General features: G+C 37.3%; 1 protein-coding gene across 1 annotated transcript; it reads left to right on the top strand.

The window, feature by feature from the left end:
• Positions 1 to 10,243: 10,243 nt before the first annotated feature.
• On the top strand, positions 10,244 to 20,065 carry LOC107766542 (protein DAY-LENGTH-DEPENDENT DELAYED-GREENING 1, chloroplastic). Its single transcript, XM_016585336.2, has 7 exons — positions 10,244 to 11,227; positions 12,072 to 12,157; positions 15,794 to 15,967; positions 17,333 to 17,447; positions 18,398 to 18,495; positions 18,962 to 19,097; positions 19,799 to 20,065. Exons 1-7 carry the CDS (start codon positions 10,604 to 10,606, stop codon positions 19,865 to 19,867), a joined length of 1,302 nt encoding a protein of 433 aa, XP_016440822.1. The 5' UTR covers positions 10,244 to 10,603; the 3' UTR covers positions 19,868 to 20,065.
• The last annotated feature ends 317 nt before the right edge of the window (positions 20,066 to 20,382 follow it).

Raw genomic sequence — 20,382 nt, forward strand, 5'->3', positions numbered from 1 at the left:
TCTCTAGTTTAGTCAAGGACAGTCGGTCTGGAATGATCTCAAGATTATACTGGAAGTAACAAGCAAACGCTTGTGCCAGATCATCCCATGTGTACCATCTTCTGTGCTCTTGGCGGGTGTACCATTCCAATGCTAATCCACTCAAACTCTGACTGAAGTAAGCCATTAACCATTCATCTTTTCCTCCGGCTCCCCTCATCTTACTGCAAAAACCTCTTAAGTGTGCTACTGGATCACCGTGCCCATTGTATAGATCAAACTTGGGCATCTTGAAACCTGGCAGCAATTGCACATTTAGAAACAGACATAGGTTCTTGTAGGCCACACTTACTTGACCTCCTAATCCTCGCATGTCCCGGAATGACTGTTCTAGGCTCTTAACTTTCCTGAACATCTCCTCATGTTCGGGATTTTTGGCTGGTCTCTCAGCTTCTCTCGGGAGATCAAAACGTGGATTATAGGGGTAGGTTTCGGGAGCTTTGAAGGTGGGCTCTGGGGGGTAGTACTGGTTGTCCTGAGCTTGGAACATAGGCTTACTCAAGGATCTATGGAGTGCAGCTGGTGGAGATGCCACAAAGACATGGGTGACTGGCGGATGGGGGTATGGAATTTATTTTGGTAGTGGAGCTTGTGGCATATGAGAAGTAGTGCCATGGTAATGTTGGTAAATGGGAAAGCTTGGATCGATGGCAGGATGATCCTGAGCCTGAGCCGGTGGTGGGGTGGAAGCAGGGTTATCAGGGTAAGTTGGGGTTAATTGTCCTTTAGACAAGGCCTGATACATCTCGGCCATCTGTTGCTTAAGTTTGAGCATCTCCTGTTTCATTTTACTGACGTCCAACTCCTCTACCTCAACACTTATGTCGACATCCGGGATAGACATAATTTCTGGTATTGGTCCTTTTGATCTGGTTTGGTAATGATAATGTGCCAGTATCCTCTAGATAAACTAACTGCTTGAATTCTCTACAAAACAATAAACTTGTTAGTTTTTAGAGTTTAACACATATGCAATTACACGTTGGGATGCAATGCACCTAGGCAATTAACCATTTTCTATCATGCATTTGCTTCGGTTGCGTGCGTTATTCTGGCCTCTCATAATTGTGCCCCTTCTTTTAAGCTTCCTTTATTCTATCCTCCTTTATTTATTTTTCATTTCCCCCTTTTCTTTTTAGTGGTGGTCGAATCCTATAGAGATTGCCTACGTATCATGTCCCCGCATGAATCAGACCGTGCGTAGTTCTAGCAGAAACAATTATTACACCTCTAAAAAAAGAAATGCTTCCATTACAAAACTCAAAACTAACAAATTCCAAAAGACTAACAGATTCTGATGCAAAGATGAAATACAGACTCCGAAAATAAGCTATCATACTCCAACAAAAGGAAATACAGAACAGAAAGAAAATACAAACTCAACATGACTGACAGACTTTAACCGAAACGGAAATACAGACTTCATGAGAATTCATGAAACATCAATGCTCTTGGTGCCCGCGGGACATCATTCGGTCTCACCGCGGGCCTATATGCAAGATCCCTTTGAAGTCGATCCAAGTCACTCATTATCTTCTTAACAAATGTCATCACTGCTGCGAAGAAGGTAGTGCGAGTCATATCCTCACAGATCTGGCACTTCATAACGACGTAGTCGACGATGTTTCTAATTCTCTCTCTTATGACGCCATTTTCTTGTAACAAACGCCCGATCTGCTGGGCCCTGGCTTCCAAAGTTTGGTCGGCCACATGATTATGCTCCTGAAGTTGTTGCAAGTCTATTTCTAATTGCACCAAGGCCGTATAACAATGTTCCCTTTCAACCCTGAAGTCTTTTGCCTGTTTGATCATTTTGTTTTCTGTGGCGATGACCCTTTTCTTTAGCCCTGCAACCTCATTGTCATACTTTTCTTTTAGCTGCTTAACCAGACGTGCTCGTTCTGCCGAGTTTTCGGCCAATTGTTTCCAAGCCCTGGTTAATTCACTTTCTGCTTTGTTCAGATCAAAATTATATTCGCCCACTTTCCGCCTCAGGTTATCTATAAGTTTTTCATCTTTGGCACTTCGGGCAGGGTTTTTTGCAGCTATTTTCATCTTTTGAATTTGGGCTCGAAGGGCCTCATTTTCTTTAGCTAGTTTCTTTTTCTCCCCCTCATCTGCGGCGGCCTGCAGTTCTTTATCAAACTGTAACTCCATGACTTGCTTCTCCAATCTGCCTATTGTGGCCCTGTACTCATGTTCTTTAGCTAACCAATCCTGCTGTTCTTGTGACGCCCCGACGAAATCCTGGAGATGGGGTCTTTTGGCCGGCCTCCCAAATTCGATTTCTCTCCTATACCAAGCAAGGTATCCCGACGAAACTTCACATTTGGACCGATCACATACACATGTATTTGCCTTTAAGTATTGACACTCGTTCCAAATTTGGCGGACTGCTGCTTCGTGAGATTGTCCGTTAGGCCCGATCTCGACCACTTGGCCACTAAGATCTTCATCTTTCAAAACTATTTGGCATCTCCCCAACTGCCTCAAAACTCGATACGAGGCATAGGGCTGGATACTCCTGAGTCCCATCAAAAGGAAATGGGGTCCAGTGGCTGGCATATATGATTTCATCCACAGGCAGCTATCCAAATGTCCATTCTATTTGGCTTGCAGTGACGGAACGGAGGCGCGCTATCCACTTTGTGACCCCTTCTAGCAAGTTGATTCCATCAATCCTCGTAGAAAATTCCTCTATGCATGTTTTCTCTGTAGACCCATAACTCATAAATTGAGGACGACAGCATAGGTGTTCGATCATCCACATCTGCAGCAACACATTGCACCCCTCAAAAAAGTCTCCCCCAGCTTTGCAGGCTGTGAGAGCGCGAAAGATTTCAGCTACTATCATGGGTGCGAGGGTGCTATTGGCCTGAGTAAACAAAGTGCTGACAACCCTGGCTGCTCGTATGTCAATATTCCCATTTTTCTAGGAAACACCAAAAGTCCCAAAAAGACCACCATAAATGCAAAACATCTGTGTTCTTCCCACTTAAGGCGGTTTCTCTTGCTGCAGATTTTGTTTTCCGGCATGTTGAACCCCCTTATATGACCATATCTGTTGTATATAAACTGCAAAGTACAAAAACCAGCTGCCAAGTCTGGGTTGTGGACCTCCCTACTTATTTTCAAAGAGCTAGGAACTTGTGCACGGCTATGGCCCTCAGAGCAATTAGGTACTGGTGTCTCAGAGGAACTTTGGGACCCCCAATATATCAGACTATTTCTTCCAATGTTGGGTTAAGTTCAAAATCTGAGAAATGAAATACGTTGTGAGCCGGGTCCCAGAATATGACCAATGCCTTTATGATATCCCCTCTGGGATTAATTTTCAGCAACCCAGCGAGGCCTCCCAAGTATAGATTGACCGTGTCTCGCCCTGATTTTCCCAAGTCATCCCACCACATGTGCAACTCCAAAGGGATCTTGTTCATAATTGTTACTAGTAAATTCTGGCTTGTGCTCATTCTACACATTTATTAAGGTGATTAATCATGATTTACTCTATTTTGAATCAAAACTGACCCTTTTTTCAGATTTTTTTTTTCTAAAACCAAAAGCCCAACTTTGCAAATACGACCTTTCAGCACTTCCGGAGGGAGATTTTAAGGTTGTGTATGCTAACTGGCCAAAAATTGGAAAAAGACCAAAGGTGGTTGTTTATGCGAAATCAGCCTTTCGGCGTCCCTTTCGGGAACATTCGGCTATTTTTGATAAAAACGGCATTACCTTACCTATTTACAGTAAAATAAATTATTATTTTTTTCGTTTCGGGCTATTTTTGGCAAAAAGAAGTTCGACCCGATGAGGGTTGCCTACGTATCCCACACCCTGTGAGAATCAAACTGACGTAGTTCGGCAAATAAAATAAACTATTTTTGAAAACAAGATTTTTTTTTCATTTTATTGGCAAAATAAACAAACTATTTTTGAAAACAAATCTTTTTTCTTTTCCTTCTCCTTTTTTTTCTTTTTTTTTTAAAAAAATTTTCTCAGAGTTTCGGCACTATTTGGACATTGTTTTTTTTTCAAAACAGGCGATTAACTCTCTTTAACCCTCATACTGCTATTTCTCTTTCCTCAAAATATTCAAAAGCCGGTCAGCATGCAAGTCCGAAGCAAATAAATGCACAAGTAGCAAATAAGATGCATCACGATGGTCTTTTTCATTTTTAGTACACCTATCCTAGACAGACCCAACCCCTGTGTTGAGCCTCCAAAGTCAAATGCACATGATGCACACAAACGTTCCTATTAGGGATCCGACATGAAGCTGAGTTATTCTAGGTTCAAAACCTGGGCATTTGTTCTAGACTATGTACCCGAGCGGACAACTCGAGTCGAGGAGGGGGCTACGTACCGAAAACCAAAAGGCCATCCGGCTTAATAACTTGTCCGAGCCTCTTTCTTATTTCAAGGTATGACACTAACAGAATAGGGAGTCTCGACCAGCGAGCACATCCCCGAAGGTGAGAAGAGAAGGGTTTCGTAGCAGTTTATATACAGTTCAGATAATATCAAAGCGGTAAAAGCAGCATTTAGCACATTAGGCCTAAACATGTAAAAATCAGATAATAAACAAAACCAATTATAACAATTATTTCAAGCTCGAATTCTCGAACCCTGAACCAGAAGTTCTGGGTTCCAGTCCCCAGCAGAGTCGCCAGGCTGTCACACCTCTTTTTTTCCTACAACCCGGAAAGGGTATAAGGGAGTTTTTTCCAATTAAAGTGACAATCGAAATGGGATTATTTATTTATTTATCAAATTCAGAGTCGCCACTTGGGATAATTTTATGGTGTCCCAAGTCACCGGTTCAAATCCCGAATCGAGGAAAAGATTGACTCTGTTTTACAGTCCGCGAACACAGAAATCCGGGTAAGAAATTCTGTTAACCCGGAAGAAGGTGTTAGGCATTCCCGGGTTCCGTGGTTCTAGCACGGTCGCTCAACTATTATAATTGGTCTATTATCTGATTTTAATACATGTTTTAGCATATGGTTCAATTTTAACTTATTAACCGCTCTTATTCATTTTAGGAAGATTGCAACGTCATTTAAAATATGTCTTGAACCACGTCACATAAATGCACCCGCGGTCTACGACACATTTTATTTAACGTTGTTGGGATTTGGATTTGGGTCACATGAAATGCACACCCGAGTTTAGGAAGGTAATTTCAAATTACGCGCCTAAAGCAACTACGCATTTTTCAACTTTGTGAGGGCCATAGAAAATTCACTAAATGGCATGTCTCGAATTCTAAGGATTTAAAATTAATTAAATGAAGGCCATGAGTTTTGATATTTTATTGTGTATGGAGTGGTATAAATTGATAAGTACAAAAGGCCTAAAGAAATGGGTTAGCTACATGTATATCACTGGAGCCTTTTATTATAGCATACTACAATTCAGAAAGGTGGAGTTGGCATTTATGTGAAAATAACAAAAGACAGGTGCCAGCTTTGGGTTCATCTCCATATCATCTTCAAAAGACCGAATTTCGTTTTCAAATTCTAGAAAGAAACTAACAAAATTTTATAACAAAATAATGAATCTTAAATGACCATATGAGCACAAAAAAAAACCATGCTGAGAACTATTCGGATGAACCAGAAGGAACAAAACAAACATGGACATACAAAAATGCATTTTAAACTTGATTATAACAAAGAACACTTAAAGTAATTAATTTATTTAACACTATGCTAAAGAGAAAGTTGTAGTATCACCACTATAACTTCTACAGTACCATTTTGAAGCAGAGGAAGTTGAATCTTCACATGGTTAATTTAAGAAAATATGCAGCCAATAACATAAACTGAAGATAAGATCCTTCCACTAACGCAATCTATTTTTTTTTACATCTTAATGTTGACAAATTGTTCAACTTCACATACTTCTTTAAATTTCAAAATATGAACATGGTGCTACATGAGCTTGAAATCTAAATGTAAACAAAACAATACCTGCTGGTTACAAGTCATGAGCCAAGAAAAAAAAAAGAAAAAAAAACGAGACAGAGTCATGAACATACTAAAATAACGTTAACATTTGCAAATCTCAATTCACTCAATCAAAGAAACATCATTCATGTGAAATGATTAAATACGAAAGAAACTTTATCAAAAGAACCAAATCAATTTGTTTCTGCTTCAATAAAGATGCTCCGACATTTTTTAACTCAAGAGCTTGAATTACATACCTACAAGAGAGTGAATTCAAATGAATAAAATCTGAAAGTTGTAGAGTCAATACAGCAGCAACAACAAAATCTCTATCAACTCTTCTTCAAACCCAAGATTCAAGGCCCGAAATATTGAAAGAAAAATTTAATGAAAATTTTCAACCTAAATTTCTCTCCTCCCCCTCTCTTCTTTTTTTTTTTCTCTTTCTTCTCAAATTTTCTCTTCTATTTATAGCAAATTTTTTGAGATTTTTTAGATTTTCTTTAAAAAAATATTTTATTATTTTATTATTTTTTAATTAAAACAAATCTCACTTACAAATTGCTTTTATTTTTTTATAAAAAGAAATCCCACATTTCTTTAATTTTATTTTTTAAATTCCAACTTTAATTACTTTTATCTTATTTAAAATCCCACTTTTTTTACTTTTTAAAAGAGAATTCCACTTATTTAACTTTTCTTAAAAAAACAATCCACTTTCTTTTGCTTTTCTTTTAAAAATACTACTTTCTTTTACTTTAAATTTTTTTAATTTTCAGATACCTTTATATTTGTTTTTTAATTTCAACTTTCTTTTACTTTTTATTTTTTTAAAATTTCCACAAAACCTTACTTTTATTTTTTTAATTTTCTACTTTCTTTTACTTTTTAAAAGAGAATTCCACCTACTTTTATTTTTATTTTTTTTATTCAATACTTCCCTTTTTTTATTTTTTAAATCACTCCTGAAAATTAAAAAAAAAATTAATATTTTTTCGGATTTTTGTTTATTTTAAAATAAAAATAAAAATAAAATAATATTAATAGTAATAATTCACCTTTTAAATTTTGTATTTTTACCCTATAATAAAAAGTGTAACAAAGCTAAAAATTGTAGGTTAAAACCCCTAAAATATTTACATAGAAGAAGTGATAAAAAATTAAATATTATCAAAAATTAGGTGCTCACATCATATACAAGTAAAGATATTACCAGTGCATCATTATGCGGGGTTAGCACGTTATCTGCATCTGCATCATCAAATGTTATACCATCTTCTTCCAAAACTTGTCGAACTCGCTTCCTGTGGGTGACTGTAATTTTTGACACCTTCTTTGTTGCCATATATGTTATGCCATTGATCTCCTCCCCTCCAGTTATGACATTAACCGTTCTCTTTGGTGAAGGAGGTTTTGGCGATTCCTGCCTATTCTTTATATATGCTTACTTTCCCTTTTCACTAAACAATTCAGTTAAGTAACCTTGTTTTAATAAATGCTCTACTTCACCTTGTAGCAATCTGCAATCCACCGTTTTGTGTCGTGATCATTCTGAAATTCGTACCAAAAATCGTGATTTCTCCTGTTTGGGTTTGATCTCATTTCTTTTGGCCACCGTACCTTATTTCCCATTCTTCTTAAAACAACTACCAACTCGGATGTGCTAACATTAAAACTGTAGCCGTCGATTTTTGCTTTTGAGCTTCTGTCATCGTCTCGCGTATCTCGCATGTTTCGTTCTTTTCCGAACCTTGACAATGAACCTGACTCTCCATCCTTTGATCTAGGATCATACCTTGGTTTTTCCTGTTTTGAATGAGAATCCCTTCGTACTGGTCCCATATAAGGTTCGTACCTGTTTTTACCAGACCTTTTTTCAGTTTCAGCTCGTCTTGAACTCACTCTTTCATCTTTTCGGGACTGAATGATAGTATCTTCTTCTATCCGCAACTTTGTGATGTATCTATTGTAAACATCATTCCAAGTTGTTGCTGGAAATTCTCGTAAGCTTTCTTTGAGTTTACTCGTGGCTTCTGAGCTTTTTTCATTCAGATTACTAGCAAAAGCCATAGCCGCCCAGTTATTAGGTACACGTGGCAACATCATCCTTTCACGTTGGAATCTGTCTACGAATTCCCTGAGCAACTCCGTATCTCCTTGTTTTATTTTGAAAATGTCCTCCATTCTTTTTTCAACTTTTTGAGCCCCCGAGTGTGCTTTAATAAATGAATCTGCAAGCTCAGCAAAAGAATCAATAGAATTCTCAGGTAAAAGAGAATACCATGTCAATGCTCCCTTCGTGAGTGTTTCTCCAAATTTTTTTAACCAACACTGATTCAGTTTCTTGCTTGGTCAAATCGTTGCCCTTTACACCAGTTGTAAATGCAGTTACGTGATCCCGTGGATCAGTTATTCCATCGTACTTTGGGATATCAGACATCTTGAATTTCTTTGGAATCGGTACAGTAGCGGCACTTGGCTTCCAAGATTGTTGAGAGTATTTTTCCGTATCTATCCCCTTGATTATGAGCGGTACTCCAAGTATCTGCTCTATGCGATCGCTCTGCTCCTTGAACTGTTTCTGCAAAGTTAGTACTAAACTTTGTAAATCAGAATTAACCGGGTTACCTAACCCTCCATCACGAGATTCGCTAGGAGTTCCTCCACTGCCTGAGTTAACGAGTCCCGAGCGATGATTTTCTACGGTGTTGTTGTTTGGAGTTGGTGTTGGTGGTACAGCCGGCAACCTGTTGACAAAAGCTTGAAGGGCATTGCCGACCTGTTGAGCGATTAATTATTTCAATGCTTCATCAATAGCTTGATTATTCTCAACCTGCTCATTTATATTTGATTCAGATCCATCAGGAGTCCTTTCTCGAGATTGTCGAGGAGAGTGTTGTGGTGAGGGGACTGGAGTTCCATCACCTTGTTGGTTTAGCTGATGTTGCTGATTTTCTTGGTGCTGTAGATTTTGTTGGTTGTTGTCGTTGACATTCGACATGTTTGTTTTGACAGAAGAATTGATTTAGAAAGTAAAAGATTATCAGATTCCCGGTAACAGAATCAATTTGTTTACCAAAAATAGGAATTTCGGTCAAAGCGTAATTTTAGAAGAGCTCGGGTTACTGATAATCAAATAAAGAAATAATTGTATAACAAGAAAATAAAATTGGATTGAGAAGTAGCCGAGTAAGCAATATAAAACAATGTAAATAAGTATATTTCATAATAATCAGTGTGTCCATACAAATGTTATTTCTCTCCTTTTTATAGCTATTTCTAAGTACTACGTTTCTTTCCTCTCATAATAGAGCCATTATGAGCAATTAGTGACATTAATGAAACGTTATAATTGGCAATCATAACTGTTTCGTGAAGATTTTATAACGTTCCCCATCATTTATGCTCATTAATTGCAGATATTACGTATCTGTACTTTTTGTTGTCTTGGTTCATTCCACCGGTGTCTCTTCAAATTATCAAGAGACCTGAGTAACCGTTCCTTCTTGTTTTCTTGAATCTTTGCCCGTACCTATTAAGACCGCGTCTTTTTGAGTACTCTTTGCCAGCTGCTACTCTTTTGTTAATCCACGTGTCTTGACATGCCAACCACATAATTAATTCCAAATATTAACTCAGATTTTCCCAATACAGTTTGCATGTACTATTACTCTAGTAGGAAAAAAAAAGGATTATCACTAAAATTAAAAGAAAAAGAAAAAACGGGTTATGAAGACCATTGAAAATTCCCATCAAGCCAAAGAAAAATATCTTTCGCAAAAGTTGAAGAGTTTCTCAATCTTTTCTTCATTCCACACTTTGATCATAAAAAGGCTCATCTATAACTCTACATATTATTTCTTATGTCTAAATTTTTTGATTAATGCATAAATATCAGCTAGCAAATGTATGAAATTCAAGATAATAATTTAATTAGTCTATTGTGTAAGTGCTAGGAGAAAACTTTATATTAATAATTGAAAGTTACTTGTTACAAATATCAAAACATATATTTGATTAATTAAATGAATTTGTTTCTCTTTAATCAGTTAAAGTTGTGTGAAATAAACATTATCATTGAAATAGTATGAAATATCATACAATACCAAAAAATATAGTAACATAACTTGGAATAATAGGGCGAAAGTGTAAAGGTGTATAAAATGAGGTACGATTATGAAGATTATATTAGAAAACTAGCTAATTGTTAGTGGGAATAAAGTAAAGATGAAAAAAGAGTTGGAATATATAGATAACGAAAGCAAAGTTTATCTAAGAAACAGACCAAAATCTGTTATCCCCATTTTTCTCCCGCTAGGCTCGCTTCACTCAAATTGGCCCCATCACTTCCCCAATACTGACAATTCCACCTTCAAATTATCTTCACTAGCAGTGCCACTTTACTTTTTTCTTTTGGGGTTCCATTTTCTTTATTTTCTAGCCCTTTGTGTTAAATTTATCTTATTGACATTTCTTCAATGGTCCCTTGCACATTGTGGTTGCTTTGTCACTAAATGCTTGAATGGTCTTTTGAACAAGTAATATGCAGATTCTTGAATTGAGTTTATACTTTTTTGTTGCTCTATGAGTCTGAAAAATGTGGTCTATTATACATGTCCTTAATGAGCACTTCAATGGTCTTATGTCAAAATTTATTATCTTTCAAGGAAAGTACTAGCTCTCTTAACTCAGTATTTCTGCATAAAAATGCAATTGCTGTTAGTTGGAGGAGGAGGAAATCTTTTGGGGTTCCTCCAAATGCAAAGAAAAAGCAATCAAAGAAGAAAAGCTGGTGGAGAAAGTTCTTTCTTGAGGATGATGGGAATTGGTTGGGACTAAAGGATGAGGATTTGCTTGATGGACTTGAATCTGAAGGCTTAGGTAGTGATGATAATGATGAGTTATCAGAGAATGAAAAGTTTGAAGCTTGGAAAAGACGAGCCGAGGCGATAATGGAGTTAAGGGAAGCACAAGAAGATATAAAGAATGAGGAGAATAAGAGGTGGGAGGATTGGCTTGTGGATGGAAATACAGTTGATTTAGGTAATGGTTCATCTTGGGTTTCAGATTCCAATGACGCCATAGGAAAATCTGAAGATAATAAAATGCAGGAAGATCCTAGTGAATTGATACCTGGGAGGGGTTTAGTTAAGTCCGTGAGGGATATGATAATCGGTAGGGAAGACGATGATATGCTATATGAAGATCGGATTTTTCAGTATGCTTCATTTAACTCTGTGAGTACATTTGTGTTTAGTTCTATGCTATTTACTACAATTTACCTAGTTCTTGTTGTTATTCTCATTCAAATTAGCGTCCATTGGCCTGCGATTAGCTTAAATGTAGTAACATGGTCAGTGAGGATTCATATAGCCGGCCCAACTTGTTTGTGACTGAGGTATAGTAGTAGTAGTTGTTGTTGTTGTTGTTTTCAGGTTAGTCTCCATAATCCTTTAGTGTCTATAATCTTTCTGGCTGCTCTATAGTTCAACTTATTGTCAACTTATAGGCAAATTAGTTTAGGTGAAAATTTTGCAAAAACCTATTAGAATGTAGAATAATAAGGTCCAATAATTACATATGCGAAAGCTCCTTGCAGTTCACTAGCTTGTACAGTGAACATATGGTAATAGAGTATTTTCGATATCTCAAGAAGGGTTGAGGTAATAGCTAATGCTACCAAAATGGAGTATCAAGATTAAGGAGCTTCTGCAAGTCAATTTATTTTCCTTTTCTTTGTTATGCTTGATTAGAAGAGGGGCCTTGAAGCAGTGTAAAGTTGTCTCTGTGTGACCTATAGGTCATGGGTTATAGCTGCGGAATGGTTGTGTTCGGGTAGACTGCTTACGTCACATCCCTTGGGGTGCGGCCCTTCCTCTGACCTTGTGTGAACGCGGGATGCTTTGTGCACCAGGCTGCCATTTTTTTGTTATGCTTAACTAATTGTAAAGTTTATGAATCTAGAAACATCCAACACATCTGATATTATCATGTTCTTAGCACTGAGAATTCCCAAACTTCACATCTGCAATGTACTCTTTAAGCTTCATATTAGGAGTTATTGTTCTCTTCCTGTTGCAGGCTAAGTTTTTGGCAGTGCTGATAATTGTCCCATGGGCTTTGGATTTTGTAGTTCATGATTATGTTCTTATGCCGTTTCTTGACAGGTAACTTCTGTTTGGCTTTGTTTTCATTCCTTTTGGTTACATAGCTGAAGTGATTGATGTTTGATCTTTTGTACCTAACTAAACATGTTTGACTACCAAATGTTTTCCTATATTTCTTTTGCTAAGACCTGATAATGATGGTACCACTGTAGGTAACTAAACCATTCTCTGTTACATAAATGATTGATTAATGGCCAACCAAGAGTTACCATTTCCCAAAGGATCTACTGTGAAATCTAAAAGCACCATAACATGTCATTTAGATTGTTCAAACTCTAGAAGTCCAATGACAACAGAATCATGTGTCCACATGCTGGATGAAAATGTTGCTTCATCGGTTTCTTTCAATATCTTTTAGTTCCGATAGCCAGGGGTGACTCAAGCACATACCCTAAAGCCAAATTTTAATATGAGACCTAAATTTTTAAAAGAAAGTTATACGATATATTTTTATTTGAAGTCTATTCTTCTAACTCTGTGAGATATAAAGTTGTTAATAATTTTTTTTATAATCGATTTTCTCTAATAATTCTTGCTCGATTAATAATATAGCCAATTTATTTAATCTTTCTTGAGATATGATCTCGTCCAAGTCACACCTCTATTTGAGGTTATGAAACGGTCGATGCAGTAGTAATACCCAACAAGGAGTCGGGGTCGATTTTCCGCAGGGAGCTATGAATGGACTTAGGAGTATATAGTTTAGTGAATGAGCTTGAATTATCTCAAATTGCACTTCCACAAAATTGGGTTGTTTTTAAGTCTAAGTCAAACTAAGATTACCAACTAAGAATTAAAACTAGGAAATTATTTTTGTTGTTTTTCAAATGATATAAAAGGCCTAGGGCTATGACCTTCACCTAGGTGTTTGCCTAACGGGTTGTAAACTTTAAAGCTTGTTTTGTTGGTCGGGATGTATTATAGCTATCAATACTCAAGTACCCACTCAATACCTCTCGGTAAGAGAGTGATTTTGCCCAATTCGGCTTTCTCAAGTCCAAATGGGTATTGAACAAAACGGTTGATAAAAAACTCAAGTCAGGTTTTACTATCTCTAGGTTCAACCCTTTAATTGAGATCATCAATCTCTTGATTTACCCCAATTTCTTGTTAGCCTAGTTTTCCTAGACTAAGTCTCTCTTTCTCAAGTAGAAACCAAGTCAAATAGGCATGAACTAATGTTTGCAACCATTAATTCTACAATTAAAAGCAAGAACAAGGCTAAATAATAAAAACCCAACCATAAACAAGCAATAAATCAAACACCCATTAAGTTTACGCTCTAGGGTTGGGTCACAACCCTAGTGAAAATCTAGCTACTCATGCTTAAAACAGAAGAAATAGAAGAAGAAATGATAATTAAACCCATATTGGTGATTAAAATAATGAAATCTATGTTCACAAAGCTCAAAATGGCAAAAACTACTAAATAGGGTAAAGAAAAATGTCTACTGTGGCTGCTGATATTCAAAACTTGACTTAAAAAAGTGAAACTCTTCTATTTATGCAAAGCTGAAATTTTCGGACAAAATGACCCTTTCAGAGGTTCTGTGGCCGCACAATTTCATGTGCGGTCCGCACTTTGCTTCAGCTTAACAGGATTTGAATCTTGCGGCCGCATCTCTCTTTTTTTGCGGTCTGCACATTTCTATGTGCGGCCGCACATGGCTCTTCTGCGGACCGCACAAATTTAACTACGGTCGTGTAGCTTATCTTCTGCGGCCGCACAATAATTGTGCGGGCCGCACAATAATTGTGCGGTCCGCACTTCCTTTAAACTTGATATGTAAACTCTTTGAACTTTTGCTCTTGCTTAGCTTCTGCGGCCGCACATGTTATGTGCGGACCGCACTTTGCACTTGTTTCTAATAAGTTTGTCTTCACAATCTGCGGCCGCAAATAATATTCTGCGGTCCGCACTTTGAGCTTATGTGCCTGTTTTTGTCCTTGAGTTCAGATCACTCCTTGAGTTGGATTTCATCTTAGTGGCTCATTTTCCAATACTCCTGCAATTAAGCATATTTTATCAGTTTTCGGGAGCACAGTTAAACGCTTTTGGACTAAAACGAAAGCTAAAAGGCGCTAATAAGTAGTAGAAATCCCCACTTATCAAGATATTGTTGATCTTAGATAAGATTTTACAAAGCAATAGAAGTATAGAACTATTGGAAGATTAAAAGTATTGCTGAACACTTGAACTAGTTGAATCTTGGAGAAAGGTGAGTAATGAAATCTTGGAGAATAAAGTGAGTAAGAATATCAAAGAGAAACATAAAAAATATGTAGGGTTTTCTGAAATATGAAGAGATTAGAAAAAAAGAAAGATTGACTTAGACAAATTAAGGAAGAGAGAGCAAAATTTTTAATGAAGGAGTAAAAAATGAAAACTAAAAGTTATGAAAACTATTCATCTACACATTTTTAAGTAAGTCAAATTATTATTTTATTTATATATCTAAAAGGTTTTCTTTCCTTTATGGAGTATTAAAAACTCTAGTTTTGTATTAAAAATACTACTAAATATTATTTTTTAAATACCTATGAACCTATTATTTTTTCAAAAATGGGGCCCCTTAAATTTGGGGGCCTAAGGCACAAGCCTTACTCCACATAAGGTTGGAGCCGGCCTTGCCGATAGCCGTAGTGTCTGGGCCAGCTTGCGGGCACGTCGATTAATTCCACAGGATACTTACTACTGCTCACCAGCAACAAGTACCAGGTAACTCTGTCCACCAAGGCTTGGACAGATGGCAAGAAAACATCTAGTAGCCTCCGCTGAGATTTGAACCCGAGACCTCATGTTCTGAACCCACTTCAACTTACCACTAGGCCACTTGGGTGCTAAATCTAACATCTCTTTATATTCACGCCATTATAAATGTTTCAGAGAAAATGTTAAATCTCTGTTCTTCATTGTGCTAAGTTAACTCATTATCTTTCTAACTGCATAGAGATGCCTTCACCGGCAGCATTTGACTGGCCATGTGGCGTAAGTTAGCTTTTATATTGGATTTATGTAACAAGATTTCATAATTGGTCTTTTTCTGCGTGTCCCCAGCTGGAATGTATTACATTATCAAAATGAAAACTGTGCAGGTTTATTCTTCTGAAAAAAAAGAAAACTGTGCTGGTTTATTCTGGGTAGGATTAACTCGTTTGTTAGAAAACTGATGCTCTTTTATGAGCTTTTGTCGTAAGCTTTGCTGACTTCATCTTTATCCCAAAAAAGTAGGTTTGCGACTTCATTTATTACTTGTTCTAATGGTTCTAAGCCTACTCAAAAGTCATTTTCGTAATCAAGAACTACTTCAAGAAGTTTTCTCTTACTTGTTAGTGCGACAAATTCTTTATAGACAGTAGACTGGTAACATAGCTGTTCAAGCGTATTTCTTGAGATTGTGAAGATACATCCCTGCACTACCTTGGCTGACTTCTAAATCTTAGAAAACATTTTACTTTTTGGATGAGTATAGATAATACAACAATACAGTTCTATGGAAATATTATACTTCTTGCATGCTTATTTCCTATTCAGCTAGATATTACTTGAGAAGGTACTTTTCCTGCTGATGGTTGCTAGTATGAACGGAACTCCCGTTTAAGCTTTGTGTTGACTTTCTTATTTGTCATGGTCAGATATGTTAAGACTGTACCTTTAGCAGCACAGATGCTTGATGTCAGAAGAAACCAAAAGCTTGAAATGGTTAAGGAACTGAAGACTGAGCAAGCGCGCTACCGCTTTGAGGTTGAGATTGGTAAATCTCCACCTTTGTCCGAAAAGGAGCTGTATCTGGAGCTACGACACAAAGCGTAAGTTTTACCGTAGCTGATGCCTGTTCTAATTATGTTAATCTGAAGTGCTCCAAGAAATTTAGCTCATACCTTTCTTTGACCTACTTATCCACCTGATGTTAAAAGATTTGGTAGGAAGGCAACAACTGATTTTTGAAGGAGAGAGTGTTTGCACACACATTGGATAATCTTGCCTTGAACAATAAAATTCCTAGTGTCAAAAAGAAAACAAAGGGCCTTCTGAAGACAGCTACCACTTTGTGTGTTCTTTTCTTTGAGCTGATAAATATATTAATAGACTACATTTGTATTTTAGATTTGACTTCGTATTTTACAATATATTTATTGTATTGTACATAAGAACCGTATTGGGGTAGGGTGGATGAAATGAAGGTTAGCGTCTGGAGTCCCGTGTGACAAGAATGTGCCACCGAAACTCAAAGGTTAGTTCTATAGAGCGGTGGTTAGATCGGCCATGTTGTATGGGGCTGAGTGTTGGCCAGTCAAGAATTCACATATCCAGAAGATGAAAGTAGCAGAAATGAGGATGTTGAGATGGATGTGTGGGCACACTAGGCTGGATAAGATTAGGAATGAAGATATTCGGGAGAGGGTGGGCGTGTCTCCGGTGGACAGCAAGATACGGGAAGCGTGACTTAGATGGTTTGGGCATGTGCAGAGGAGAAGTTTAGATGCCCCGGTTAGGAGGTGTGAGCGGTTAGCTTTGGCAGGTACGAGAAGAGGTAGAGGACGGCCTAAGAAGTACTGGGCTGAGGTGATCAAACAGGACATGGCGCGGTTTCAGATTTCCGAGGACATGGCTCTTGATAGGAAGGTGTGGAGGTTGAGCATTAGGGTTGTAGGTTAAAGGGTAGTCGAGCGGTTTTCCTTTTTGTCCCGATTTCCCTCTTTGTACTGACGAGTATGATAGTGTTTTGTCTAGCTCTGCTAGCGATTTATGTTGCGTTTTGCACTTTTGCATAATATTTGTGTTACTGCTTTCCCATTTATTTGTTGTCTCTCACGTTGCTGATATTATTTTTCGGGTTTTGTTGTTACAAATCTATTGTCTCTGAGCTGAGGGTCTCCCGGAAACAGCCTCTTTACCCCTCTGGGGTAGTAGGGGTAAGGTCTGCGTATACTCTACCCTCCCCAGACCTCACTGGTGAAATTTTACTGGGTTGTTGTTTTTAATATATACTGTACATAAGAAATTACAGCTTGTATGATTCATCTAAATACATGCAATAACTCAATCTATTGGCTTGAGAGGGCTTTTATATTATCCTTCCCTGAAATCATCTTATAACATGTCTCACTTATCCTGATATGGCTTTTATTTGATTTCTGATACTGTTAGCCTCTGGGCCACTGCATGTGCAGGTTAGAGTTGCAGGACGAGTGGAGGTTAGAAAATCGAAAGGCATTTGCTAATATATGGTCGGACTTTGTCTTTGGGGTCTCATTATTCATTCTTTTGTACTTCAATGAGAGTAAAGTAAGTTCTCTTCCAAATGTTTGAATAATATCTGTCTTTCAACAAAATTTACCTCTTTGCCAATATACTTGTATCGTCTATGTTATTGGGTGAAAGCCGTTAAAGTGAAATGATCAACTTGCTTGGACTTGGTGTTATTAAGATAAATAAAGGAAATCTTTTTAACGCCATTTTCCCCTCATAACGCTCTTGAATCTTGATTGTTGTTTGCATGTTGTAACCTGTAACTTTTTACTACTACTCTATCCACTACCACCACATAAGAGATGTCGCCAGCCTTTATCACTCATCCACCACTGTGAGCCACCACCACCAACCACCCCTACAGCCAGTCATACCACCTCCTCCTTCAACCTCTACCGCACAACCACCATTGCCAACCACCTCCACCACCAGTCTTCATCATACAACTACCAGCAACCACCTCCACTACCAGCCACCACCACTAGTGACACTGCACAACCATCACTTTTGGCCATTGTCACATAACCACCATTAATCACCACTTCACAACCACCATTGACATCAACTCCACCAACAACTACCACCAGTCACTACCTCACAACTATCACTACTTGCCACCACCAACAACTGCAACACCACTAGCTTTTAGAGTGTACTTCATCAAACAAATAGTTTTTACAACACGGGGTAATTTAAGATTTTCTCTTATATTATGTGGATATAATATGTAATTTTGTTTTATTTGAGTTCATATTTATTAGTTGTAAAATAAAGATAAATTATACAATTTGAAATGCCGAGAAAACAAAGTCTTAATTCTTCAGATTTAAAGACAATACATGTATTCAGATTTAGACATCTTAATTAATTAAAAAACAAATGGGGCCTCAGTCATTATTTTCCTTTCACAAATAGGGTTTCTAAAGTGTACTTCCTCAATTTTTGTAGTGTTTCTAAGTTTAAAACTTTTTTGTCAATATCTGCAGGTGAAGCTACTCAAATTTACTGGTTACAAGATATTAAATAATGTCTCGGACACCGGCAAGGCGTTTCTGATTATTCTGGTTACTGATATCTTTTTGGGGTAAAGTTTGATTCTATTTCATGCTTTTGACCTTATTGAATGTTCTAAAGGAACTTATCCGTAAATATAGCACCTATCCATGTTAGCTAATTTATATAATAGCAGCAACTTCATCTCAGAAATAAATAAAAGGCAACTTCAGTTCATTACTTTTCAATTTTCAGAAGCAAACGGTTTAAGTAACCTAACACCTTTTTGGGATTTCCTCAAGGATGGAATTTAAAATTTCTGTTGCACTTCCAACTAAAACGATGTGCAAGGACTAGATGTAAAATTATTACTCTCATTCCCTAAAAGTTTAGTGGTACCAATCCTTGTTTCACTCCCTTTTATTCCTATGCATTTCTATTGTTTGGGCTTCTATTTTTTCTTTGGAGACTGTCAGCATTTCCCACTTCTTAAAAGTAAATAGAAGCCACCCTTCCAGAGCTCCATCATGTTGGATAATGCGGTGAATGTGTTTCAGGTATCATTCTGAATCTGGGTGGCAGACTTTGCTCGAGGTCCTTGTGGAGCATTATGGTATTGAAGTCGATCAAGCAGTGATAACCATATTTGTCTGCCTGGTTCCAGTTATAATTGATGCCTGTGTGAAGCTTTGGGTATGTGCTACTTTTTCAATAACTTGGACTCTTTTTTACTTTAATCTGGATGGTGAACAAAGTATATACTGTAAACTCCTTCCTGACCATCATGGATTGTCTTATCGGTTAAAATAAGCCTATTAGTTTTTTTTGAGAAGGAAAAAAAAAACTAATAGGCTTATTTTAACCGATAAGACAATCCATGACGGTCAGGGAGGAGTTTACAGTCATTGTTACTCGCCAATGCATATTAGTTAAAGTCATTGTTACTCGCCAATGCATATGTTCTCTTTGATTTACAAGAGTGCATCCAAGCTTTATATGCTGTAAACAGGGGCAGAGCTAGCGTATACGCTATGGGTTCACACGAGCCCAGTAGCTTTTGCTTGGATCCTGTAATTGTATTAGAAAATTCATTAAATATGTATAATGTTTAATTACAAACCCAATAACTAAGACGAGCTATGAGTTCGATGACAAGTTTAGAATCCATAAACTTCAAATCCAGACTCAAGTTTGGCCGTAAAGTCTTCCTTGACCCTCATGCATTCAAAAGAAATGAAATTTTAGCATAAGTCAGCTTCTTTTGCTAATATTCTTAGAATATCATTTTCCTGCTGTTTGTAGAAATCCGTTTACCATGTGTACTTTATCTATGGTATTGGAAGCAATGCAACCCATAGTTCTATCTAACGGAAGACTTCGTTTTTGCTTTCCAGATGTTTAAGTTCTTGCCGAGATTATCACCTAGAGTGTCCAATATTTTCCGGGAAATGACGAGGCATTAAAGAGACTTTCCCTATCTCTGGTTTTGGTTGCAGCAGCATCGACAGGTAGAACATCTGATTATTTGATATTTCAAATACATTTATCCTCTCTTCCACTTTTCCATATAGAGGCTCCATACCCTGATATTGGAGTAAAGTGTAAAAGCACATTTTGTATTTTTTTCATAATGTGAATAGCTTGTCATCGAAGTGGCGTCATTCCTTGAATATCTTGGATCAGAATTGTGGGAATATTTGTTACCCCCCATCATTTGTTTGTTTACAATAATCAGATTCTGAACAAAAAAGTTCGTCAGAGGTTTGAAAATACCTCTTTATATATCTATTTATCGCCTCATCTGGAAACTCTTTATATGATCTAAACTTGATATGGATAAACACTATAATTGTGGTTTCTTATTCACATGAGAGTGTCTAGCATGCACAACCATGTAAAAAGAGGCTTACCAATGTCGAAGAAGCCATAGACCAAATGCAAGCAACATTTCATCTAGCCAAAATATTTGGCTATGAGC

The sequence above is a fragment of the Nicotiana tabacum genome, chromosome 10 (assembly GCF_000715075.1).
Source record: "Nicotiana tabacum cultivar K326 chromosome 10, ASM71507v2, whole genome shotgun sequence".
In the NCBI taxonomy this organism is placed as follows: domain Eukaryota; kingdom Viridiplantae; phylum Streptophyta; class Magnoliopsida; order Solanales; family Solanaceae; genus Nicotiana; species Nicotiana tabacum.